The sequence below is a fragment of the Scyliorhinus canicula genome, chromosome 5 (genome assembly GCF_902713615.1).
Source record: "Scyliorhinus canicula chromosome 5, sScyCan1.1, whole genome shotgun sequence".
NCBI lineage: Eukaryota > Metazoa > Chordata > Chondrichthyes > Carcharhiniformes > Scyliorhinidae > Scyliorhinus > Scyliorhinus canicula.
In genome coordinates, this window is record NC_052150.1 from 211620021 (window position 1) to 211647949 (window position 27929).

The following is a 27929-nucleotide window of genomic DNA, read 5'->3' on the forward strand; positions in this document are numbered from 1 at the left end:
CATGTCGATTGTAATGTTTCCATTCTGATCCTGAGAACTTCATTGAATGCACGTCTAATTTATCTTGCCATTTTAGACCGTCTGCCACTTGATACCTGTTGTCCCTTCTATTCCTATCTCCATGAAAATTTTTCTACAGACTACCACAACTACTTGTACTGTGTTTCTTCCATCACTTCCAGACCATTCTCCTGACACCCCTAAGTTTGTGAACTCTTTGCATCTTTTATGGTGATATCTTTCTGCACCAGAGCTCCTGAATCTGAAATGTTGTATTTTCTTAGCTAATGCACCTACCAGTTTCTAGACTACTTTCTCTCTTTCTGACACTGGAGAACATTTACTACAGCAACTTCAGAATTTTGACCATCTCTCTTATTTTCTTAGAAGCAATACATCATGAGAGAGGGGAGGTTAGTTTAGGTCAGAGCATGTTGACATGCCTTCTGTGGTGATGATCCACCATGTTCTTTCTCACAATTATGTTCTAATTTCCAGTGTTTTTGTATTTCCTTGATTTTTATTTTAACCTGTGTCAATTTACTTAATTTGAAGGTCTCCTGGATCACCTTAAGTCCTTTTACTAACTTGCTCAGCCAGTTTTGTACTGTTGTATTGAAGTATGCTAGCTTTCACATTGTTTCCAACCGTTTTTTTTTTAAGGTAGGTTAGAATTCCTCACTCTTGATTCCTCTGTGTTCTGTGTCTTTTTATTTTCCTCTCACTCCTCCCTATTTAAAAGATCACCTTTCTTTCTAGATAACAGTCCTCATATAGGATCTACAACCAGAACATCCACAAGGGCATCACAGTAGCACAGTGGTTAGCACAAATGCTTCACAGCTCCAGGGTCCCAGGTTCGATTCCAAGCTTGGGTCTCTGGCTGCGCGGAGTCTGCACATTCTCCCCGTGTCTGCGTGGATTTCCTCCGGGTGCTCCGGTTTCTTCCCACAGTCCAAAGATGTGCAGGTTAGGTGGATTGGCCATGCTAAATTGCGCTTAGTGTCCAAAAAGGTTAGGTGGGGTTACTGGGATAGGTTGGAGGTGTGGCATTAAGTAGTGCTCTTTCCAAGGGCCGGAGCATACTCGATGGGCCGAATGGCCTCCTTCTGCACTGTAAATTATATATGTAGGTCTATGTTTTTTCAAATGTTGACTGACCTGTGTATCTTAAGTATCTTTGTCTGCCCTTATTTGTTTCTTCCCGTAGCGGTAGCTCACCATCTGCCCAGAATGGGCTGTCTCTTGACTTGGTTGCTCAGTGGGAATTGACTTTTTTTTAATGTGAACGCTCTGCTTCTGTGCACATGAATTAGATTGTACTTATGTATTCACTAACTACTTCAGCGTTAAGGCAACCTGTATCAAGGTACAGATGTGGGGCTCTGGAAGGCAAATTTAGAACTGATAAAGTATTATACACAGTGGACGGCAAACTGTTGAACAGGGTTATAAGGGAAAAGTGACAAAGACCAGACATTAGGTAGTATAATGGAAAATGGATAAGATCAAATCGGCCAAAGGGCTGGTGGCCAGTGAAGTAGATCGAGGATAACTTGGACATCTGGCACACTTGAGTTCAGATTATATTTTGCGAAAGGATGACAGTTCTATCAAGTGAACAGGAGATTCAGTTTCCGTGGCATCGTTCTTGAAACACAGGCTCAATTTGGGCACGAATAAGTTAATTTCACCATCAGGAAAAAGAAAATGTTCTCCAATCAAACCTATGCACTCTGTTATTCCCTGATCTTCCACTGTTCTTATGCAGACTCATTTTTTCCCATCCATTGACTCCATCCTCCCGCTGCCTGGGGAAAGTGGGCAGCATAATCAAAGACCCCCTCCCACCTAGCTTACTCACTCTTCCAACTTCCATTGGGCAAGAGATAGAAAAGTCTGAGAACACGCATGAACAGACTAAAAAACAGCTTCTTCCCCACTATTACCAGACTCCTAAACGACCCTCTTATGGACTGACCTGTTTAACACTACACCCCTGTGTGCTTCATCCGATGCCGGTGTTTATGTAGTTACATTGTGTACCTTGTGTTGCCCTATTATGTATTTTCTTTTTCTTTTCTTTTATTTTCATGTGCTTAATGATCTGTTGAGCTGCTTGCGGAAAAACGTGACAATAAACCAATCCAATCCAATTCCCTCTTTATCAATCCATGCTCTATGACTCACTGCAAGCTGCCCTTTTGTTTGTCCAAACCTTCCATGGTGGTTGTCTGAGCCATTGTGTTGGTAGGGTAGGTACAATGTTTGGGTGATAAGCATATTGCTGCTTCTCCACAAAGTTTTTGCCAAGAAGGTCTTGGGACGGACTGGATCTGGAGAGCTGAATAAGTTCTACAGATTGATAAATGAGAGAGAGAGATAAATGGCAGATTGTTTGAAAGGAACTCAGAACTGTCATACTAACATATGGTAAGCACATTCTTTTGGAAAGAGCATGAACAATTCCAGCCATGTTCTGGAGAAGTCATGGGATACTATCCTTTCCTGGGACTTAAACTCCTGCTTGCCCACCTCCAGGATTCTCTGTCCATATATGGACATTTTCTACTCGTCTAAAGGGTTAAAGTTGCCGTTGTGGTTTGCCCAGCCCCATTAACATGTGCTGCTTTCTGTTATATAAAAAAATAAATCGGGATGAGTGATATTAAAGAAACCTATATCAGAATGGGCCAATTGCTGAAAGGAAAACCTAGTCTGTGCAGGTGAGGGTGCCACTGAAGCTTGGGTGTTTCAAACAGCAGGCATATTTGTATTGTGTGAATGGTGGCTAAACACAGATTTAGAGTCTTGAGACTTTCAAGACACAGGCAAAATAATAAAGATTGCAAGGGACAAAATCTATTGAGCTACACACAGCAATCAACTCATTGGTGTGAAGCATGGTCGAACAATACTGTGTATTTCCTGGTCCCTTCTAATGAGGTCATTGAACTTCTTTCAGCTTGCGTGTTTTGGTTAGTACAGCTGGAGTTAAGTTTCTTGGCTATCCACTGCCAAAATATTATGTACAGCTGTTTTTGAAACACGTCTGCCTGAGGCATTTTTTGCCTCTCCAGAACAGCACTTTTGTGCTCACCTCTTAATGCTTTCTGAACTGTTGCCATCTTATCCTGCTGGAAAAGCAGACAAGCAATTTGAAGGACTGACCTTGGAAAAACAGTAAGAGCACATCCACTCTTCAAAGGGAGCTATAGCTGGGCTGTAAACACAGTCAGGCACTGCCCATGTCTTTAGAGTGAAGACAGTTTGTGCATAGTGATCGGATAAGCAATTTTAGAATAATAGTGTAACATTCCCACTATTGGGTCACGTAATGATTAGTACGCAAAGAAGTAAACATTCTCAGTGATATTTTGTATGTTAGTATTGGAGGATCAAAAGAGGCAGCACAGTGGTTAGCACTGCTGCCTCACAGCGCCAAGGACCCGTGTTCAATTCCAGCCTTGGGTGACTGTGGAGTTTGCACGTTCTTTCAGTATCTGTGTGGGTTTCCTCCGGATTCTCTGGTTTCCTCTCAGTTCAAAGATGTGCAGTTCAAGTAGAGTTACAAGATTATGGGGATAAGGTGGGGGTGTGGGCCTGAATGGGGGTGCTCTTTCAGAGGGTGGGTGCAGACTTGATGGGCGAATAGCTTCATGGCACTGTGGGTTCTATGGATATGGAAAAACATTTTGGACTTGGTGAATTGTGAGTCTGGGGAAGGGTGTGTAGATAGTCCTAAGTCACATTGAGATCAAAAAGGAGGACGTGTTGGGTGTCTTGAAAAACATTAAAGTAGATAAGTCTCCAGAGCCTGATGGGATGTACTCCAGAATACTGAGGGAAGCAAATGAGGAAATTGCTGGGGCCTTGACAGAAATCTTTGTATCCTCACTGGCTACAGGTGACGTCCCAGACGATTGGAGGATAGCTAATGTTGTTCCTTTGTTTTAGAAGTGCAGCAAGGATAATTCAGGAAATTACAGACAGCTGAGTCTTACAGACAGCTGAGTCTTACATCAGTGGTAGGGAAATTACTGGAGAGGATTCTTCGAGACAGGATTTCCTCTCATTTGGAAGCAAATGGAAGTATTAGCGAGAGGTAGCATGGTTTTGTGAAGGGGAGGTTATGTCTCACTAACTTGATCACGTTTTTCAAGGAAGTAACAAAGATGATTGATGAAAGTAGGGCAGTGGATGTTGTCTACATGGACTTCAGTAAGGCCTTTGACAAGGTCCCTCATGGCAGACTGGTAGAGAAGGTGAAGCCATACGGGATCAAAGGTGAGCTGGCAAGATGGATACAGAACTGGCTCGGTTATAAAGACAGGGTAGCACTGGAAGGCTGCGTTTCTGAATGGAGGTCTGTGATTAATGGTGTTCCGCAGGGACCGTGCTGGAACCTTTGCTGTTTGTAGTATATATAAATGATTTGGAGGAAAATGTAACTGGTCCGATTAGTAAGTTTGCAGACGACACAAAGGTTGGTGGAATTGCAGATAGTGATGAGGATTGTCAGAGGATGCAGCAGAACACAGATCGGTTGGAGACTTGGGCGGAGAGATGGCAGGTGGAGTTTAATCTGGACAAATGTGAGGTAAAGCATTTTCAAAGGTCTAATACAGGTGGGAAATATACAGTAAATGGTAGAACCCTTAAGAGTTTTGATATGCAGAGGGATCTGGGTGTATAGGTCCACAAGTCACTGAAAGTTGCAACGCAGGTGGAGAAGTAGTCAAGAAGGCATACGGCATGCTTGCCTTCGTCGGCTGGGGCATTGAGTATAAAAATGGGCAAGTCATGCTACAGCTGTATAGAACCTTGTTTAGGCCACACTTGGAATATAGTGTTCAATTCTGGTCGCCACACTACTAGAAGGATGTGGAGGCTTTGGGGAGGGTGCAGAAGAAGATTACCAGGATGTTGCCAGGTATGGAGGGCATTCGCTATGAGGAGAGGTTGGATAAACTTGGTTTGTTCTCACTGGAACAATGGAGATTGAGGGGGCAACCTGATAGAAGTCTACAAAATTATGGACAGAGTAGATAGTCAGAAGCCATTTCCCAGGGTGGAATAGTCAATTACTAGGAGACATAGGTTTAAGGTGCGAGGGGCAAAGTTTAGAGGAGATGTGCGAGGGAAGTTTTTTTTACACGTGAGGTAGTGGGTGTCTGGAATTCGCTGCTGGAGGAGGTGGTGGAAGTAGGTACGATGTTTAAGGGGCAGCTTGACAAATACATGAATAGGATGGAATAGAGGGATATAGAGCCTGGTTTTAGGTTAGAGGGGCTGCATGGCCGGCGCAGGCTTGGAGGGCCGAAGGGCCTGTTCCTGTGTTGTGCTTTTCTTTGTTCTTTGTTCAAAGACTATCCGGTTCCAGTTCAGACACTGATGTGTACACAGGGTAGAAAAGGACTTGTGCTCATTCTGTTTCCAGTGAACTTCATTATTAACTAAAACAATATAATGCTACCTTTACATCCTCATTCATTGCCTCATTTTGCAAACTTTTATGAGCTTCTCTTGCATTTTAAAGTTTTGCATTTATTTTTCATTAACTGTTTTCAGTTCAAAAGATCACAAAAAAGAGGAGGAAGTGGCCATTTGGCCTCTTGAGCCTGCTGCATCATTCAATGGCTGATCAGATTGTGGACTAAATTCTGACCAAGCTGTCCCATGTAAACTTGAACTTTCTTGTCAACAGGATAAAAATCTGTCTGGCACTGTCTTGAATATATTCAATAACCCAGCCACCACTGCTATTTGGGAAAGAGAATTCCAAAGACCAATGACCCCCCTCAGAAAAGAAATTCCTCCTCACCTGAATGGAGACCCCTTATTTTTAAACTGTGTCCATCAGTTCTCGATTTGCCCACAAGGGGAAACATCCTGTCAACATTTTGCATGTCAAGTCCCCTAAATCTTAATGTTTCAGTAAACCTACTCTCCTCTAAACTTCAATAAGTGGAAGTTCAATCTGCTTAACCGTCCCTCATAATGCAATATCTCTTCCCAGGAATCAACCGAGTCAACCTTCTCTGAATGCTTCCAATGCAAATATATCCTTCCTTACATAAAGTGACCAAAGCTGCGTGCAGTATTCCATATGTGGCCTCCTCGATGCCCTGTTCAGTTGTAGCAAGACGTTTATAGTCCAACCCCTTTGCAATAAAGGCCATGTTGGCCATTTGTCTTCCCAATTACTTGCTGTACCTGCATACTAATATTTTATCATTCTGGTACAAGGACACCAGACCTTTCTGTACCATAGCTTTCTGCAGTCTATGAATGTTCAATAATCTGCTTTTATATACTTCCTTGCAAAGTGGACAAACTCACATTTTGCCACGTTATAATCCACCTGCCAAATTTCTGCCTGCTCACTTAACCTATTTATATCTCTTTTCAGACTGTGTATCCTCCTCATAACTTGCTTATTTTTGTGACATAAGCTACAATACAGTTGGTCCGTTCATCCAAATCATTAATATAGATTGTAAATAATTGAGACCTTGGGACTGATCCCTTCGCACACCACTTGTTGCTGTTTTCCAACCTGAACATGACCCATTTTTCCCCAATTCTGTTTATTGTTAGTCAGGTAATCCTCTACCCATGCTGATATATCACCCCAACAAGAGCTTGCCACGTGTAGTAACCATTTATTTGGCACTTTACTGAATGATATTTGGAAATCCAGATGCTCCCGATCTACCATCTACCTGCTCCCGATATCCATCCTTTATCAAAGAATTCTGAAAAATTTGCAAACCTTTCCATTTCATACAATCAGGCAGAGTCAATATTGTTTTATTGCAATTTTCTAAATGTTCTGCTACAATTTTCTTTAAGTGTGGATTCTCATATTTTCCAAATGACAGATGGTGGATCAACTGGCCATTGGATTTTTGTTTTCTGTCTCCCAAAGGAGGTGTTACTTTTGCAATCTTCAAATCTGCTGGGGCCTTTTCAGAAGCTAAGGAATTTTGGAAGATTACAACCATCCATTGTTTGTGTAGCCACTTCTTTTAAGGTCATCAGGTCCAGGGAATTTGTCTGCGTTTAACCCTGCTAGTTTTTCTCGTACTTTTTCTTGAGTGATAGTTTTAAATTGAGAGCTCACTTTTCCTCTTGATTTTGTACAATTTTAAAAAAAATATTTTTATTGGGTTTTTGACATTTAGTAACAAGATTTATACACAAGAGACAGAACCATTGGCAAAAACACAAAAGAAATCCAGCAACTTCATAATCAACTGTACAACGGGTTGTCACTTTTCCTGTGACCCAGGTTCCCGTGCTCGTTATATCTTATTTGCATTTATATTTACAATCAACACCAGAACTCTTAATGATCCTTGTACCTGTACCCCAAAATCCTTTAGTTCCTAGTTCTAGTTCCTTTATCCCATTAATTTTCCCAAGGGGAAAATGGCCTAGTTATTTCCACTAAAAGGTATTACTTCACATTTAGCATCATTGAAGTTCACTTACAAATTACATGCCCATTAATTGTTCAATGTTTCTGCTATTTCATCATTTGCCATGATCATTCCTTCAGTCTTTGTTTCTGTGTTACTTTACTTCCTTTTTATGCACATGTAAAAACTCTTGCATTTGGTTTTTATATTCCTGGCTATTTAACATTGGGCGAAATTCTCCAACCCCACGCAGGGTCGGCCGGCGGCGCCGATATTGCCGCTCCCGTCATGTTAAAGATTCACCCACCCGCCATAAAACGGCGTTCTTCAAATCCCGCCGGCCGCCTCGGAAAACGGCTGGCGCCGGCGGGATGCCATTGTTTTTTTAAGCTTTTTTTATTCACCGACCCGTGGCCACGTCGGCGAAAATCAAAGTAGGTTTATAACGGCGTCAACCATTGATGATGGTTGACGCCGTTCAGTCACCTACATCGAGTGGGGGTTAGGGGTGGGGGGGGGGGTAGGGGTAGGGGGCAGCGGCGTGCAGGGGGGGGGGGCGACGGTGCATTGGCCCGGGGCATACATTGGATGGGGGCATCAGCAGATCTTCCTCAAGGCTCCCCTTCCTCCCAGCTGCCTTGTCTTTGTTTGAGAGAGAGAGAAAGAGGGAGATTGTGGGGACAGACAGACAGAGAGAGAGAGAGAGACAGAGAGAGGGAGTCCTGTCCGTCCTCTGGCTGAGAGCAGGGCTTTGGTGAGTATATTGCAATCTGCCTAAACCCAGGAATATTGCCTGGTTAGAATGCAGAGGGAAATGCTGGGATCCCGGGGTGGGAGATGTGTCTGGATTTGTCTATTTCTGTCTCAGCCTCTGCGATTTCAGGTCAGTTTCACAACAACAGGAAAAACGCGCGGCGAGAGAGGGGAAACACTTTAGGCAAAGTTTCTGAGTTCTGCCTTTATAATTCATAGCGCAGATTCCTGCCTCTACCCCTACTCCTACCTCTACCCCCTTCCCCCCACCCCTCCCCCCCTACCCCTCCCCCCCCTACCCCTCTCCCCCTACCCCTCTCCAACGGCGGGCGGCGTTGATGATGTCGCCCAACGTCAACCGACGCGCAACTTCCGCAGCGGGTGAAACTGATACGTACAGCGTCACTCCGCTGCTGGCCCTTTCAGGACCGGAGATTTAGGGCTTATAAGCGGCCCGACGCCGGAGTCACCAGCGCCGTTTTTGCCTGCATCACGAAGGTCTTCGGTGAATTTCGCCCATTATATTTTTTCCCTTAAAAATGTTTTTTGCTGTTTTTATTGGTTTCTGAAACACTCCCAGTGGAAGCCCCTAGTTGCCATACTCTGGCGCCTGTTTGGGTACACAGGGAGAATTCAGAATGTCCAAATTACTTAACAGCACATCTTTTGGGGCTTGTGGGAGGAAACCGGAGCACCGGGAGGAAACCCACGCAGACACAGGGAGAATGTACAGACTCCACATAGACAGTGACCCAAGCCAGGAATCGAACCTGGGACCCTGGAGCTGTGAAGCATAGTGCTAACCACTGTGCTACCATGCCACACACAAGTTCAAGGTGGTCCGCAGAGTGGGCCTTACCAAGGCATGCATGAGTTCTTCCCAGAGGTGGAGGATATGTGCGAGTGGCGTTAGGGGGGACCCAGCCAAATACGCCCATATATTCTGGTCCTGCCCCATACTCAGGAGTTCTGGACGGCCAGTTTTGAGACCATGTCGAAGGTTGTGGGGGTGGAGATAGAGCCATGCCCATCTGTGGCGGTTTTCGGGATGGCAGAGCATCAAAAGCTCGAGGGGGGCGGACACCCTGGCCTTCACCTCACTTATCGCCAGATGGAGACTTCTGTTAGGTTGGAAGTCGGCTGCACAGCCCAGGGCCTTGGAGTGGCTCTCAGACCTGGCTGAGTTCCTGAGAGTAGAGAAGGTAAAATTCTCGATCAGAGGGTCCGAGGACAGATTCCACAACACATGGAAGAAGTTCACAAAACTCTTTGAGGACCTGTGCCCAACCAGCAACAGAAAACAGGAATGTTATCTCAAACTTGTACAGAATCTTGGTCAGGCCAGACTATGAACCATTTTTGTTGTCTTATTGTAAAAATGATAGAGGGCCCCGCTGAAAAGGTGGTGAAACTATACCAGAAGTTAGAGGCTATACGTTTTGGGAGACATTGGGTGCTCCTTTCTCTGGATGAAAAACTGAAAGTCTTCTAAGGGCCCTAAAATTATGTAAGGATTTGTTTGATAAGGTAGACTTTCAAACAACTTGTATGCAGATGCTAACTACTCACTGGGTAACTTTCCATGATGGCATGGAGTAGTTGAGACGCGTGCTGTGGATGCAATAAAGGGGAAGCTAAATCAATATCTGAGGGTGAAATAAGGAACTCACTTATACATGTGGTAGTAGAGGTGGATAACATAGATGCATTTAAGAGGAAGCTAGATAAGCATTTGAAATAGAAAGGTATGCTGATGGGGTTAGGTGAAGATGGGAAGGAGGAAGCTTTGTGAAGTATAAACGCTAGCACGGATGATACAAAAATTAGTGGGGTGGTAATTAATAGGCAGATTGTGCAGGAATCACTAGAGGCAGGGAGGGTGCCAGCGGACTGAAAAATAGATAATGTAACGCCCTTGTTTAAGAAGGGGGGAAGCAGAAGATGGGAAATTATAGGCTGGTTGGCTGGTCATTGGTAAGATTTTATGATAATTTTTATTAGTATCACAAGTAGGCATACATTAACACTGCAATGAAGTTACTGTGAAAATCCCCGATACTCGGGGGCTAGTTTGGGTACACGGAGAATTCAGAATGTCCATTTCACCTAACAAGCACGTCTTTCAGGACTTGCGGGAGGAAACCGGAGCGCTCAGAAGAAACCCACGCACACGCAGGGAGAATGTGCAGACTCAGCACAGACAACAATCCAAGCCGGGAATCGAACCCGGGACCTTGAATCTGTAAAACAACTGTGCTAACCACTGTGTTATTTAGAGTACATTATTTAAGAGGAGATTGTCGAGTATTTGGAAGTGCATGTTAAAATAGGACTGAGTCAGCATGGCTTTATCAAGGGGAGGTCATGTCTGACAAATCTGTTAGAGTTCTTTGAGAAGGTAACAAGGAAGTTAGACAAAGGAGAACCAGTGGATGTGATTTATTTAGATTTCCAGAAGGCCTTTGACAAGGTGCCGCATAGGAGACTGTTAAATAGGTTAAGAGCCCATGGTGTTAAGGGTAAGATCCTGGCATGGATTGGCTGATTGGCAGAAGGCAGAGAGTGGGGTTAAAGGGGTCTTTTTCAGGATGGCAGCCGATGGCTAGTGGTGTGCCTCAGGGGTCTGTGCTGGGACCACAACTTTTACGATATACATTAATGATCTGGAGGAAGGAACTGAGGGCACTGTTGCTCATGATATAAAGATATGCAGAGGGGCAGGTAGTATTGAGGAAGTGGGGGGCTACAGAGCGACTTGAACAGGCTAGGAGGGTGGGCAAAGAAGTGGCAGATGGAATACACTGTGGAAAAGTGTGAAGTTATGCACTTTGGAAGGAGAAATAGAGACATAGACTATTTTCTAAATGGGGAAATGCTTAGGAAATCAGAAGCACAAAGGGACTGGGGAGTCCTTGCTTAAGATTCTCTTAAGTTTAACGTGCAGGTTCAGTCGGCAGTTAGGAAGGCAAATGCAATGTTAGCATTCATGTCAAGAGGGCTAGAATACAAGACCAGGGATGTACTTCTGATGCTTTGAGGCTCTGGTCAGACCTCATTTAGCGTATTGAGCAGTTTTGGACCCTATGTCTTAAGGAAGGATGTACTTGCCTTGGAAAGGGTTCAGATGAGGTTCACAAGAATGACCCCTGGAATGAAGAGCTCGTCATATGAGGATTAGTTGAGGACTCTGGGTCTGTAGTTGTTGGAGTTTAGAAGGATGAGGGGGACCTCATTGGATACTGCGAGGTCTGGGTAGAGTGGACGTGGAGAGGATGTTTCCACTAGTCGGAAAAACAAGAACTAAAGGACACCATCTCAGACTAAAGGGACGATCCTTTAAAACGAATATGAGAAGCTATTTCTTCAGCCAGAGGGTGGTGAGTCTGTGGAACTCTGCTGCAGAAGGCTATGGAGGCCAATTCATTGCGTGTGTTTAAGACAGAGATATATCGGTTCTTGATTGATAAGGGGATCAGGGGTTATGTGGAGAAGGCAGGAGAACGGGGATTAGAAAAATATCAGCCATGGTTGAATGGTGGAGCAGACTTGATGGGCCAAGTGGCCTAATTCTGCTCCTATGTCTTATGGTCTTTGGATTACAGAAGGATATAGACAGGCTAATGAAATGGGCTGATCGGTGACAAATGGAATTCAGTCCGGATAAGTGTCACGTGATGCATTTGGGCAGGACAAACAAGGCAAGGGAAGATATAATAAATGGCTCTGGGAAGCACTGAGGATCAGTGCATGTGTATGAATACAGGTCCCTTAAAGTAGCAGGGCAGATGGATACAGTGGTTAAGATGACAGATGTTATACTTGCCTTTATTAGCCAAGGCATAGAATTTAAGAGCCAGGAAGTTATGTTGGAATTGTATAACATGTTGGTTTGGCCACAGCTAGAGTATTGTGTGTAGTCCTGGAATCCACATTATTGGAGGAATGTGATAGCACTGGAAAAGGTGCAGAGAGTACTGGGAATCTGGAACTCACTGCCTGAAAGGGTGGTGGAGGCAGAGACCTTCATAACATTTGATGTCCTCTTGTAATACCAAGGTATACAAGGCAGTGGCCAAGTGCTAGGGATTAGAGTAGTTAGGTGGTTGTTTTTGATTGGCACAGACACGATGGGCCTTTTAGTGATGCTCATGGTTCTGACTTGGAACAGTGATCTGTAGTATTCAAGTCTACTACTCTACTCCTGAATCATTTGTCGCTCCCATCGATCGTCAATGAAACCTATTGTATGAAGTTCATTGTAATCTTGCCAATAAATACTTTTATTTTGCATTCTGTTATGATCCCAGTTGATAACTGAACGGCAGTATCCCAGAATGGAACCTGGCTCAAACAAACGTAACCATTACTTTTCTTTATAAAACGTGGCAGAACAGAGTCACAGGACAGTTAATTAGTTTTAATGACAAGAAAAAAACATTTATTAAACATGACAAAATTGTATTATGATACAATACACCTTTACTCCCTGTTTGTTTATTATTTACACACAGGTTTTAGGATTAACACTAATTACAAAGTATATCTTAATCTACAATGGTTTCATTAACACAGTCCCTTTTAAGCACACAAGATGTCTGTGGTCAGATACACAGACTGCACTCTGAACCCAAGTTAGTGTCTGTGATTTTCTCCTCAGAATTCCCCCAGATGATTGACACATGAGAGTTTCCAAACTCCACTCCCAAAAAACACGCTTTAAAATCTTCTCAAAAATAATATTTTTCCATAGCGGTTTTCATTCTGAAACCCAGTCCAGATATTCCAAATGGCACTTGAACAAACCTTCCGTTCCATGTTTAACAGCGAATCCAGTCCAGCGTGTTACAGGATTTCCTTGACTTGATGGCCGTACAAGCAGTTCACAATCGCTTTATCTCTCAGTTCCCAGACTGTATTAAAATGACATCAAGTGTTTGATTTACCTCTGATGTCTGCTGTCCCAGTTTAAATCTAGTTAGTGCAAATGTCTTTTTAACTCAGAACATTTTGTTTACTTCTCCTTAAATTTTTATGAATAATGCCTTGGCCTCTGTTCTCTTAACTTCAGGTGTTCTAAACATACCATCTGTCTCAATTCCCTGGTTATTTCATAGCATTTACAGTGCAGAAGGAGGCCATTTGGCCCATCGAGTCTGCACCGGCTCTTGGAAAGAGCACCCTGCCCAACCCTGCACCTCCACCCTATCCCCATGACACAGTAACTCCACCCAACACTGAGGGAATTTTGGATACTAAGGGCAATTTATCATGGCCAATCCATCTAACCTGCACATCTTTGGACTGTGGGAGGAAACCGGAGCACCCGGAGGAAACCCACGCATACACGGGGAGAATGTGCAGACTCCGCACAGACAGTGACCCAAGCCGGGAATCGAACCTGGGACCCTGGAGCTGTGAAGCAATTGTGCTAACCACTATTCTACCGTGCTGTCCCTTGTTTCTTGGGAAGCATGTATCTTAGCAACTCCCTTCTCCTGTCTATCTTCAACAATGGGTGGTCAGCCCATTGACCATTAGGGCATCATTGATTTAACTGCATTTCTATAAGCCCAGGGTTACACACAGCTCAGGTACTGACTCTCACAAAGGGAGCTCTGAAGAAGAGTTAGATTGGACTTGAAGAATTAACTCTGTTTCTCTCTCCATGAATGATGCCAAACCCACTGAGTCTTTCCAGCATTTTCTGTTTATATCTTACTGAGTACTTCCTTCGAAATGTGGCCTGGATTTTCTGGCCTTGCCATGGCAGGTCCCGCCGTTGTGGATTGTGGCAAGACAGCCAAAAGTCCATTGACCCGAGCAGCATCGATAAATGCGGTGGGCAGGACTGGACGATCCTACCTTGTGTGGGGCACGTGTGGGGTACTGGGCAAATTGCTGCTGAGTGTAACGTTAATTCTGGCAGTGTGAGAAAGAATTCTGTGTTCGTCAGAAACAAAATCTAATAGGACATGGATTCTCAAACTCCAGTTCCAGAGTTTTGAGTGTTTGTCCCCTAAAGCTTATGATCAAGTTTCTTTGCTGCTTAGTCCTTTGCATTTGGTAATTCGCAAACCTAATATCAATGATGTATGTAAATTAATGGGAACGTGGATTTAAATTTAATCCATGGTTTTGTATTTCTTTGCGTATGCTTACTTAGCCCATGAAGACCGAAAACCTGGGCAAACCTGCGATAGGAGTTTCATGTGCTATGTTTTTTTAAAAAAAAAGTATTTTTAATCTATTATCTAGGATTGCCATTCAGGCAACACCAATTATGGAAATATACTGGATAGTTTGGGTGTTCATTTGATATTCATCAAACTGTTTTACTTTTCTCAACAGAAGTTAAAGATGACTCACTGGAGGAGGATATCCTTACAGAAATGGAGACCAATGAACAATCATCTCTCTTGCAGCGTTCAATATCTGAGGACTGTGCCAGCTCCATAACCTCAATCAACCTAGATACAAAAACCAGGTCAGAACCCGCTTTGCTGAGTCATGTTCTCATGATTCATACGGGGAATGCTGGGAAACAGCTTCCAAATGTATGCAGGAGCCCTGGTCAAAGCAGCCACAATTATTCACTGTGAGACATTGAAATACTGTTAACTTGATTTGAATAGGAGAAGCTGGTGATTTTCAGCTTGAGCAATTAATATTGGTGGCCTTTCTTGTTAGCTTTACATAGTCATTTAATGGTCATTCTGGAAATTCTTTAGTAAGTGCTCAACTTGAATATATGACTTTCTCTTTAGCACCCCATTTAATTTGTCACAATTCCAGTCGTATTTGCTTTTTGTGCATTAAACAGTTAACTATAAAATATGGTGGGTACTGAAAGTGTGGTTACTGTTCTCTCCCCATCTCCCCACCACAGCCTGCCCTCCATCAGCACCCTTACCCCCACCTTTACTGCACCATAGCCAGCTTGCTTTTGCTTACATGCAGCAGGAATCAATATAACATACTGCATGGAAACCATTGGATTTTGAAAACATTTGATATTGAGAACAAATTTGTTCTTCAGAACGCTCTGTACATTTTTTAAATTCCGGGGCCGGCACGGTGGCGCACTAGTTAGCACTGCTGCCTCACAGCACCAGGGACCAAGGTTCGATTCCTGCCTTGGATAACTGTCTGTGTGGAGACGCACTTTCTCCCCGTGTCTCCGTGGGTTTCCTCCGGGTGCTCCGGTTTCCTCCCACAGACCAAAGATGTGCAGGTTAGGTGGATTGGGCATACTAAATTGCCCCTTAGGATGAGGTTACAGGGTGGGGAATAGGGCCCGGGTAAGTGGTCTTTCAAAGGGTCGGTGCGGACTCGATGGACCGAATGGCCTGTTTCTGTACTGTAGGGATTCTATGTTCTCTGTGGCTGCGTACCACATGACAACCGAAGGTGTTGGTTGAGGGAGGGGAGGAGCAATTATGCTGTGGATGGGATGGGAAGCTTTCCTTCTGGTGTGCAGAATTTGGAAAGGTTTTTCATTTTGTGCTTAGAAATTTGAATTGGATGAGGCTTCAGAGTTGTGTTGAGGTGCTGCATTGGTGCACATTGAAAAATCAGACATGCAATAATAATCTTTTATTGTCACAAGTATGAGGTTACTGTAAAAAGCCCCCAGTGACCCAGTGCCTACAACAACAAACAATCTCATTGTGTTCATATTTTCCATTGCTCCTCCCCTCCCTATCTCCCACCCTATAAACCCTTCCAAGTGCCTTCAACTATCAATAACTGGAATTTTCGCCTTCACCAGCATGTGTCTTCACGCCTCCTTTCTTAAAATATTCCTTGAAACTTAATATTTTTAGTCACCTGCCTGATTATCTCCATCTTTGGCTTGATTTCTGTTTTTGCCATTTTTTATGATGTACTTTGGGGTATTCTTATACACAAGGTGCTCTATGAATGCAAGTTGTTGAAGTACAGCTTTATCAGTGTGCTACCACAAACTCCATTCTTGTGGAATATACTAGATATTTTTCAAAACAAAATTGAGAAATTTTCATCACTAACTCTCATTAGTCCATTAATTTAATATTGCAAGTTAAGCTGTTAGATGAAGGGGACCATTATTGCTTCAATTGAACAGGTAGTTTTGTGTAGGATTATCGACTAATAAACCAGAAGTTTTAAAATTAAAATCACGACATGGCAAATTGCAGTACTTCATAAGATATAGGAGCTGAATTAGGCCATTCGGCCCTTCATGTCTGCTCCACCATTCGAACATGACTGATGTAATAATAATAATCGCTTATTGTCACAAGTAGGCTTCAATGAAGTTAATGTGAAAAGCCCCTATATTCCTCATCATAGAATTTACGGTGCTGAAGGAGGCCATTCGGCCCATCGAGTATGCACTGGCCCTTGGAAAGAGTACCCTACCCAAGCCCACACTTCCACCCTATCCCCGTAACCCCACTTAACCTTTTTGGACACCAAGGGCAATTTAGCATGGCTAATCCACCTAAGCCACACATCTCTGGACTGTGGGAAGAAACCGGAGCACCCGGAGGAAACCCATGCACACGTGGGGAGAACGTGCAGACTCTGCACAGACAGTGACCCAAGCCGGGAATCGAACCTGGGACCCAGGAGCTGTGAAGCAACTGTTCTAACCACTATGCTACTGTGCTGCCCCATCTGTTACCTACAATGCTACAGACCATGAGCTGGATTTCAAAAATGTGATTTTTAATTATCCAATGTCTTGAATCAAATCGCATACAAATTGTTAACTCTTTAAATGGCATAGAACGCCACTCAGTTAAACAAACAATTTGCTGCAAAGCATTTAATCAGTGAAGTGGTTCTGCTGCTAGGGATGTGTCACCTGTACTTGAAGAACAGATTTTACATAGAAAAAGGAGAGTAAAAAAATTGTTGGATCGGGTGAATATTTTAGTTGACTGCACGAGTTCAAATGATTTGTTTTCATAATTATACAGTAGTATGTACAGTAGCACACAATGTAAAACGATGACTGATACAGTGCATTAATCCCTCCCTTGTGGTATTTGCAAAACACCTTTCCTGTTATAGGATTTTTCTGTAGTTCTCCAAAGCATTTCAAACAGGTAACTGCTTGTTGAAATAATTTGTTAACAGCTCCTCTGGATAAGCATTTTTTAACAAGTTGCCCAAGCAATTTGCCTTGAAAAAATAAAATGCCGTCTCCATACAGGAATTTGTTTTATATTTGTCAATCTAAAATTAACCTGTTTGGAGGGTTGCCTTAGCAGCAGAATCTCCGCTGCATGATATATTTGAAATATCTGGAAAAGAAAATTCCGAATTATGGACTTCTAAACATTGGATATCTGTTTTGCTCTCTCATCCCACTAGGTTGCATCCACAGAGATGACATGGAATGACAGATTCCCAAAAGGCTGCTTTTTAATGGGCTCAGATGGGAATATTTCCTCTCTGGGAGGATATGTTTTAAACAGTTTGTTTTACCTGTGTCTCTGGTGGTAATTTATTTAGATTCAAAGTACTTCCCTTCCTGCATATTTCCCTATAAAGTTGTATAACCAATTGTATGAAGGGCAACACTGAAAGCAGGCAGGTGTGAAATAATTTCTTTAATGTTGCAATGTCAGTCCCTTTTTTAAATACACAATGGGCAATTAATCTACTCTTCACTTTAAAGGGTGGCCCTTCATCAACTTTTTGTTTTGGCAGTGTTACCCACAGTACAATAACTTGCACCTGGAGAGTGCCTTTAATGTAATACATGGGGAGCCAGTTTATCAGATAACTGTTGATTTATCATTATCTATATCATTTCTTGAATTCTTCATCCAACATTTGGTGTCCTGAGAGCTTAATCAAATATCTCAGTGTCAAGTTAATTAAAAGCTCCCATCCCCCCTTCCCCATTTCTGATTAGCACGATTAGATGAGCAACAGCCCACCTTATATTTCTCAAAAGTAATTGAATTTAGTGATTGATCAGGAGGAAATATAAATTTGTTTGCCTGAACCCCAGCCTCTCCAATAACTTGCAGCCAGTGAATTTGTTTATATGGCATTTTTTGTGTGATTGGAAATTGAGAGATTTTGAGTATTCACATGTCGAGACTTGAATCCTTCCTGTATGTAGTAAATCTCCTAATGTGATGGTAATTAAAATATTCTCCTCAATTTGGTGTGTTTAAAAAACATATGTTGGGGGTATGGAATGGGGTATCACTTCTGATATGGAATGTAACTATAATAATGTGTTGCCCCCTTCACAGCAATGAACAGCTCTGTGCCTTGTGCTATTGTGGTGAGCGCAGCTCTCTGGGGCAGGGTGAGTTGAAAAGGTTCGACCCAACTCAAGATTTTACTGCGCTAAGACAGAGTCCATCTCAAGCAAAGCAAGACACTACTGATAATTCAGAGGACGGTAATGACAAGAGCCACAAACAGTGTTCCACTTCACGAAGGCTGCAGCAAAAGTGAGTAATTATCCTATTTGTTTGCAAAACTATTTTTTCCTGTCCCTTGTGTCTGTCTTTGAGCTGTTCAAAACTTTATGCTCTTTATTGGTAATTGGGGTTCCAGAATTCTGGATAGACAGGTTTTTGTTTCGCATTGCTGTTCTTCAGATTGTAGGAACCTATTTATAGTCTTACAGTACTGCTAGCGCTATGTCTATGCGATATGAATAGATTTCTACAAAATATGACCATTTTCGATTGGATTGGATTTATTTTATTGTCACGTGTACCGAGATACAGTGAAAAATATTGTTCTACGTACAGTCCAGACAGATCATTCCGTACGTGAAAAAAGAACATAAATACCTAGACACGGAATTGGGTGAAGCACATGGAGTGCAGTACTACTCAATAGATAAGATGTGTGAAGAGTTAAGATCAGTCCATAAAGGGGCCATTCAGGAGTCTGGTAACAACGGGGAAGAAGGTGTTTTTGAATCAGTTTGCGCGTGTTCTCAGACTTTTGTATCTCCTGCCCAGTGGAAAAAGTTGGAAGAGTGAATAAGCCGGGTGGGAGGGGTCTTTGATTATACTGCCCGCTTTCCCAAGATAGGGGGCAGTGTAGACCGAGTCAATGGATGGGAGGCGGGTTCGTTTGATGGACTGGTGTTCATGACTCTCTGTAGTTTCTTATGGTCTTGGGCGGTGCAGTTGTCACACCAGGCTGTGATGCAACCAGATGGGATGCTTCCTGTGGTTCATCTGTGAAAATTGGCAAGTGTCAATGTGGGCGTGTCAAATTTCCTTAGTTTCTGAGAAAGTGCAGGCACGGTTGTGGTTTCTTGGTTGTAGCATTGATGTGGATGGACCAGGACAGATTGTTGGTGATGTGTACACCTAAAAATTTGAAGCTGTCAACCATCTCCACCTTGTGCATTGATGCAGACAGAGGTGTATACGATACTTTGCTTCCTGAAGCCAACGGCCATCTCTTTAATTTTGCTGACATTGAGAGAGAGATTGTTGTCATTACACCACTCCACTAGGTTCTCTCTCCCTCCTGTATTCTGACTCATTGTTGTTCAAGATCCGACCCACTGCAGTTGTGCCATCAACAAACTTGTAGATGGAGTTGGAGCCAAAGTTTGCCACACAGCCGTGTGTGTACAGGGAATAAGAGTAGAGGGTTAATTACGCAACCTTGCGGGGCCCCGGTATTGAGGACTATAGTGGAGGAGGTGTTATTGTTTATTCTTACTGGTTGGGGTCTATAGGTCAGGCCTGACCCATAATACCTTTTAATGTCTTGCATCCGCCTATATAAAGGGAAGGAGTGAATTTGCAATGTGGAACATGTATAGTGTCCTGATGTGACACGTTAGATGGGCCAGCTAATTTTTCCCTTGTTGTAAGAGTGCCATATAAATGCTAGTTCATGTCCTCCAGATTATTCGAAAGGACTGGAGAGAAGGGATAATAACATGTATCTTTTTTAAAAAGGGTTAAAAGATGTTACTAATATTTATCATCACTTTTCATTTGTCAATGAAGCTTCCAATCAGTTTACCCTTCCTCCTTTGAGCTTCATTCCAAGCCTCATCTTGTAGTTCCCAAGTTGAATTTAGAGAAACTGTTTGCAATGCCCCTGAGAACGATAAAGGGAATTGGGATGGAGCTCAGAAAAGGGAAGCTGAATGACTATAACTTCACGAAGGTGCATGACGCTTGTGTGTCTGTTCACTCAGGAACTGAGCTCCAGGTCATTGCCGAGTCTCTTCAAAGAATATGAGTAAATGGGCCTTTCACTCAATGCACGGAAAACTAAGGGCCTCACCCAACCGCTCCCACAGCACAACACCTCCCCCCCCCGCGCCCCGCCGCACAGCCCAAACACCCCTCCCATTGATGAAGATCAGTGAGATATGACAGTTGGGAGCCGCCTAACAGTGAACGCAGACACAGAAAACGGAATTAATCAACACCTGTAATATATCAGCTCAGCCTTTGGCCAACCGAGGGAAAGTGTATTTGAGGACCAGAATCTCTACCCTGAAAATAAGGTCATGCTTTATGGGACAGCAGTGATCCTTATGCTGCTATGTGCCCTGGAGTCTTGGCCAACCTACAGCAGGTACCTCTAAACACTGGAGATCTATCACCAGTAGTACGGTTTAGAAGTTCCTCCAAATGCAATGATAAGACAGATGGCCCAGCAGCAGTGTCCATTCCCAAGCAATCATGCCCAGTATTGAGGTGTTTATCACTCAAAGCCAGATCAGCTGGGTATATGTCGATGAGACAGCTGAAGAAATTTGGAACTCAGTCATAACAGAAGATTCTCAGGCCACACTTTAAGGATGTCCTCAAAACATCCCTTAATTTGTCAAATATTCCCATGGGAGGACCTGATTTAAGACTAACCAAAATTGAGAAGATTAATTTGGGATCCCCAAAACGTCATGAGACTTGGGAAAACCCAGAGCTGAAGGCGTTGGACAGAAATCTCCCAATACTTGATCTACCTGACCCTCCAAGCACCACATGCCTGGCCTGCAAATCACATATTAGACTTATCAGCTATATCCAAAACCATTAAAGTAGAGTGGAGGCAAGTAATCCTAAATCCCAAGCGAATGTCTAAAAGAGAGAAGGTGAGAAATATTTGGAATGGGCTGCTTATGTGGGTCAATTGAAACTGATAAAATTAGTCATTTCCAGAGGGAATTGGGCAGGCATTTGAATAGAAAATTAACTGAGAGATATAAGCAGAATTCTGGTTTTGAAGTCAGGTAGACCAGCCAGACTGAAGTAGCCTTTTGTGCTCCTTTATCTTGCAGTGTCCCTATTTTAAGAAGGCATTCAGAAGAATAATTGCTCGAGAATCTCATTAAATTGTTTCATCTGAGAAGCCTGAATGAAAGCCTTTCGTAAGAGATTGCTAAAATTGAAATGAGTGGAAAGGATCTTTAAGTTATGAAATGGTGAAGTGACAATTGATGATTTTAAAAGCTTAACTGTTTTAGAATTAAAGAAAGTCTAAAAAGTAAGGAGCTACACAACATTTAGATCAGGGGAAACAATGAGAATAATAAACCGTATAATCTTATTAAAAGCAGTTGCCATATTTTAGTGACTTAGAATAGCTATGCATTGGAATGTATCCTGCAAGACTTGCTTCTCACAGTGCTGTTCTCAGCTTAGCATTCTTCTAAATGTTTTGCTTTTGTACTTTAACTCTGGTTCTTTTCTTCCTCCCCATTAACTCCATGATACTTTCTGGAGTCAGTTGTTGTTCTCCAATCTCTAAAATGCTCCAATATTTTGCTGATGTGAAGAGCCTCCATCAATGCAAATTGTTGTTTAATTATGCAGGTGCCAGACACCACACCCAGGAAACCCGGGAAAGGCCATGTGCCAGATTTTTATGGATTTTGGGTCCTATGCCGAGTATATGTACCTACAATACATAAAATAAAGTATGAAAAATAAAGAATAAAAGGGTTTTATTTAAAGTGATACCAAAAGCACCAGTTTCTAATGTTTTTGGGTACTTGCAGTTTGGGACGCCTGATAAGGGGGTCAACTACCTATATTAACATGAACTAATAAGACGGGGGTTTGGCTTTATATCAATCAGAAATTCCTTTGGTTCTCAACAAAATCTGAACTCTCTTCTCTCTCTCCACTTGCCAAGTTCTACTAGATCTGAAAACTTCAGTTCCTGAAATGTAATATCCTTGAAGCAAATTGGACTAAAATGTGTAGCTCATTTTAGCCGTAATTAAGTTTATTGATCAAGGCATAGAGTTTGTCGGTGGGAATTCCACTGCAAAAGTTCAGTTAGCTTCAAATTTACTTCTCCAAGTGATATTCAAAATACACGTACTGGATGGGAAGGGTGTGATTAGATTTTTCTTGGACCATTTCGTGGTTTTCTTCCCCATTCATAAGATCGTAAGAAATAGGAGTAGGACTAGGTCATTCGGCCCCTTGACTCTGCTCTACCATTCAATAAAATCATTACTGATCTGATTGTGGCCTTAACCCTGCTTTCATGCCCAATCTGTTCAGCCTTTCTTCATAAGACAACCCCATCATCCCAGAAATCTACCCAGCAAACCTTTTCTAAACTGCTCCAAAGCAAATAGAATCCCTCCTTACATAAGGAGATGAAAGCCATGCATAGTACTCTAGGTGTGGTCTCATCAATTGAAGTAAGACTTCCTACTTGTATATTCCATTCACCTTGCAATAAAAGCCAACATTCAATTTATCGGAGTTGTGCAGTGGTTAGCACTGCTGCATACAGCACTGAGGACCTGGGCTCAATCCCAGCCCCGGGTCACTGTCCTGTGGAGTTTGCACATTCTCCCCGTGTCCGCGTGGGTTTCACCCCCACAACCCAAAGATAAGCAAGTTAGGTGGATTGGCCACGCTAAATTGCCCCTTAATTGGAAAAACAAATAATTGGGTACTCTAAATTTATTTTAAAAAGTTAATTTGCCTTCCTAATTACTTGCCATACCTGCATGCTAACATTTTACGATTCATGTACAAGGACATCTAAATCTCTCTAGCACAGAATTCTGCACTCTCCAATTAAATAATCTGTGTTATGATCCCAGTTGATGTTTTTTTAAATAAACATTTTATTGAGGTATTTATGGTTTTATAACAACAACAGAAGAAACAATGTACATACAAATATAAACATAATGCAAAAGCAGTCTTCCTCCCTCACAGGTCCCACCTTTTCTAACACCCTACTCTAAACTAAACTAAACCCCTCCCTCCCTCTGCTGACGGTTAATTTTCCCCAAAGAAGTCGACGAGCAGCTGCCACCTCAGACGAACCTTAACATTGACCCTCTCAGGGAGAACTTGATTTTCTCCAAACTGAGAAAGCTAGCCATGTCTGTTAGCCAGGTCTCCGACTTCAGGTGCTTAGAGTCCCTCCAAGCTAATAATATCCGTCCCCGGGCTACCGGGGAGGCAAAGGCCAGAACGGTTGCCTCTTTCTCCTCCTGGATTCCCGGGTCTTCTGAAACTCTGAAAATCGCCATCTCTGGACTCGGTGCCACCCTTGTTTTTAACACGTTGGACATGGCATCCGCAAACCCCTACCAGAACCCCCTAAGCTTCGGCATACCCAGAACATATGACTATGGTTCGCTCGTCCTCCCACACACCTTTCGCACCTATCTTCTACCCCAAAGAACCTGCTCATCCGGCCACTGCCATATGGGCTCGGTGAACAATCTTAAACTATATCAGGCTGAGCCTGGCACATGTTGTGGACGCGTTGACTGTACTCAACGCGTCCGTTCAGAGACCGTCCTCTATCTCTCCTAACTCCTCTTCCCATTTGTGTTTCAGCTCCTCAGTTTGCGTTTCCTCTGACCCCATGAGTTCCTTGTAAATGTCCGAAACCCTCCCTTCTCCCACCCACATTCTGGAAACTACCCTGTCCTGCATCCCCCTTGGCGGTAGGAGCGGGAAGGTTGAGACCTGCCTGCGTAGGAAGTCCCGCGCCTGCAGGTACGTAAACTCATTCCCTCCCGTCAATTCAAATTTCTCCTCCAACTCCCTCAGGCTGGGAAAGCTCCCCTCTATAAACATATCTCCCATCCTCTCAATCCCTGTTTCTGCCATCTCTGGAACCGGTGATTATTGCAGATTGGAGACCAGACCAATGCTCCTTCTGCTCCCACATGTCTTCTCCATCGCCCCAGACTCTCAGGACCGCTACCACCACAGGACTGGTGGAGTACTGTGCCGGTGGGAATGACCGGTGCCATTACCAATGCCCCCAAACTAGTGCCCTTGCATGATGCTGCCTCTACTCGCTCTCACACAGACCCCCACCCCATACAAAGCCAGTGATCACCTTATTGACCCGTTTAAAGAAGGACTGTGGGATAAAGATGGGGAGACACTGAAACACAAACAGGAATCTCGGAGGACTGTCATTTTCACTGTCTATACCCTCCCAGCCAGTGACAACGGGAGCACGTCCCACCTTCGGAAATCTTCCTTCATTCGGTTTACTAGTCGGGCCAGATTTAACTTCTGCAGCCGTTCACATTCTGACGCCACCTGGATGCCTACCCAGTTGTTGTTATAACTGGACGGGAAGATCCTAGAATGGAATCCTGACTCAAAAGACCATAACGGTTACTTTTTAAAATAAAACCTAGAGGAACTCTGTTTAACAAGAAGAAAAAACATTTATTAAACATATTAAGCATACAAAGTGGCAAAGATTAGTGGGCGACTAGAGGACTGGGAAATCTTTAGTGGCAACAGAAATCTACTAAAAAAGCTATAAAGAAGAGCAAGATAGATTATGAGAGTAAACTTGCTCAGAATATAAAAACAGATAGTAAAAGTTTCTAAAAATATATAAAACAAAAGAGTGGCTAAGGTAAATATTGGTCCTTTAGAGGATGAGAAGGGAGATTTCATAATGGGAGATGAAGAAATGGCTGAGGAACTGAACAGGTTTTTTGGGTCGGTCTTCACAGTGGAAGACACAAATAACATGCCAGTGACTTATAGAAATGAGGCTATGACAGGTGAGGACCTTGAGATGATTGTTATCACTCAGGAGGTAGTGATGGGCAAGCTAATGGGCTAAAGGTAGACAAGTCTCCTGACCCTGATGGAATGCATTCCAGAGTGCTAAAAGAGATGGCTAGGGAAATTGCAAATGCACTAGTGATAATTTACCAAATTTCACTAGATTCAGCGGTGGTTCCGGCGGATTGGAAATTAGCAAATGTGACACCACTGTTTAAAAAAGGATGTAGGCAGAAAGCGGGTAATTATAGGCCAGTGAGCTTAACTTCAATAGTAAGGAAGATGCTGGAATCTATCATCAAAGAAGAAATAGCGAGGCATCTGGATGGAAATTGTCCCATTGGGCAGACGCAGCATGGGTTCATAAAGGGCAGGTCGTGCCTAACTAATTTAGTGGAATTTTTTGAGGACATTACCAGAGCGGTAGATAATGGTGAGCCAATGGATGTGGTATATCTGGATTTCCAGAAAGCCTTTGACAAGGTGCCACATAAAAGGTTGCTGCATAAGATAAAGATGCATGGCATTAAGGGTAAAGTAGTAGCATGGATAGAGGATTGGTTAATTAATAGAAAAGAAAGAGTGGGGATTAATGGGTGTTTCTCTGGTTGGCAATCAGTAGCTAGTGGTGTCCCTCAGGGATCAGTGTTGGGCCCACAATTGTTCACAATTTACATAGATGATTTGGAGTTCGGGACCAAGTGCAATGTGTCCAAGTTTGCAGACGACACTAAGATGAGTGGTAAAGCAAAACGTGCATAGGATACCGGAAGTCTGCAGAGGGATTTGGATAGGTTAAGTGAATGGGCTAGGGTCTGGCAGATGAAATACAATGTTGACAAATGTGAGGTTATCCATTTTAGTAGGAATAACAGAAAAGGGATTATTATTTAAATCATAAAATACTAAAACATGCTGCTGTGCAGAGAGACCTGGGTGTGCTCGTGCATGAGTCGCAAAACGTTGTTTTACAGGTGCAACAGGTGATTAAGAGGGCAAATGGAATTTTGTCCTTCATTGCTAGAGGGATGGAGTTTAAGACTAGGGAGGTTATGCTGCAATTGTATAAGGTGTTAGGCCACACCTGGAGTATTGTGTTCAGTTTTGGTCTCCTTACCTGAGAAAGGACATACTGGCGCTGGAGTGTGTGCAGAGGAGATTCACTAGGTTAATCCCAGAGCTGAAGGGGTTGGATTACGAGGAGAGGTTGAGTAGACTGGGATTGTACTCGTTGGAATTTAGAAGGATGAGGGGAGATCTTATAGAAACATGTGAAATTATGAAGGGAATAGATAGGATAGATGCGGGCAGGTTGTTTCCACTGGTGGGTGAAAGCAGAACTAGGGGGCATAGCCTCAAAATAAAGGGAAGTAGATTTAGGACTGAGTTTAGGAGGAACTTCACCCAAAGGGTTGTGAATCTATGGAATTCCTTGCCCAGTGAAGCAGTTGACGCTCCTTCATTAAATGTTTTTAAGATAAGGATAGATAGTTTTTTGAAGAATAAAGGGATTAAGGGTTATGGTGTTCGGGCCGGAAAGTGGAGCTGAGTCCACAAAAGATCAGCCATGATCTAATTGAATGGCGGAGCAGGCTTGAGGGGCCAGATGGCCTACTCCTGCTCCTAGTTCTTATGTTCTTATGTTCTTATGTTCAGAACCTGCACTTGTTTTCTTAACCATTACTCCATGGTATGACTTTTCTTCTTGCAAAGTTGAGTGACATTCCCTCATTAGTCTCCTAAAACTAACTGCTTGTAGCAGAGCTATGGGGGCTGCCTTCTCTCTGTGTACCTATCTTCAACTGCAATCAAGCTAACTGAACTAAAACTTAAAGTTTCTTCAACTCTCAAGGCCCCAGTTGCTAAGCAACCCGTACATGCTTATGCCTTTTATTTATGCTTCATACTGTTGTCTTCTCTAAGCACTATAGAGACACAGTTGGAACTTAACCAGTCCCAAACACCTTTGTCCAGCATGAATTTTACCCTTCCAGGCATGGAAACATTAAATTAAACCCACTTAAAACCATGCTTTATTTCGAATATTTACCAATACAAATATAAAATCCTTCGAACTACCTTTGTTTCCCTAACATCTGCTTTTCTATTCTTCCCACCAACATGGGCAAACTCTCATATTTTCTCATGTTGTATCTGGCAATTCGTTGCAAACTAACTTAACCTACCTCCCTCCCTTTGCTGGTTCTTTCTATCCACTTCGCAACTTGTTTTCCTACCTTTTTTTTATTGTTAGCAAACTTTACAATGCAGTCTGTCCTTCATCCAAGTCATTAATATAGTTCGCAAATAGCTGAGGCCCCAGCCCAAATTAATCAAATTTTCATGATTTTGAAGGTCAATTTGAAAATAAATTAACATCACCAAGATGAGCATCATGGTGCAAACTATCCTCTTGCGAGATGCAGGGCTGCCTAATTGAATTAAATTAGCTAACAAAAAGGGAATAGCTGAAAAACATTCTCTGTTAGGTCAGCAAAATGGATAATCCCCAACAATAGCTGCGTATTCAGGGCGGCTATTGCTAGCTGTAACACACCATTATCGTTATACTACAAGGCGTCAGGAGAGATTTACTAGTATCCATTGTAAAGGAGGTTAGGATAATAGCAAGCTCTAAGAAGTGTAAAAAGTCACTTAATGAGCACACTGGCTCTTTTTTATTATTTATCACTTCCTCACCTCCCTACCATATTGCTCAAATCTCTGCCCG

The 27929-nt window shown here is 42.9% G+C and overlaps 1 protein-coding gene across 11 annotated transcripts in view; it reads left to right on the forward strand.

Moving 5' to 3' along the window:
• The window catches only part of kmt2ca (lysine (K)-specific methyltransferase 2Ca), a 537383-nt gene that overhangs the window by 211572 nt on the left and 297882 nt on the right, over window positions 1-27929 (forward strand). For all 11 annotated transcript variants that reach the window (XM_038798420.1, XM_038798425.1, XM_038798416.1 and 8 more), the window contains exons 4-5: window positions 14526-14661; window positions 18434-18637. In XM_038798420.1, coding sequence (XP_038654348.1) covers window positions 14526-14661; window positions 18434-18637 — 340 coding nt within the window. The remainder of the gene's footprint in view (window positions 1-14525; window positions 14662-18433; window positions 18638-27929) is intronic.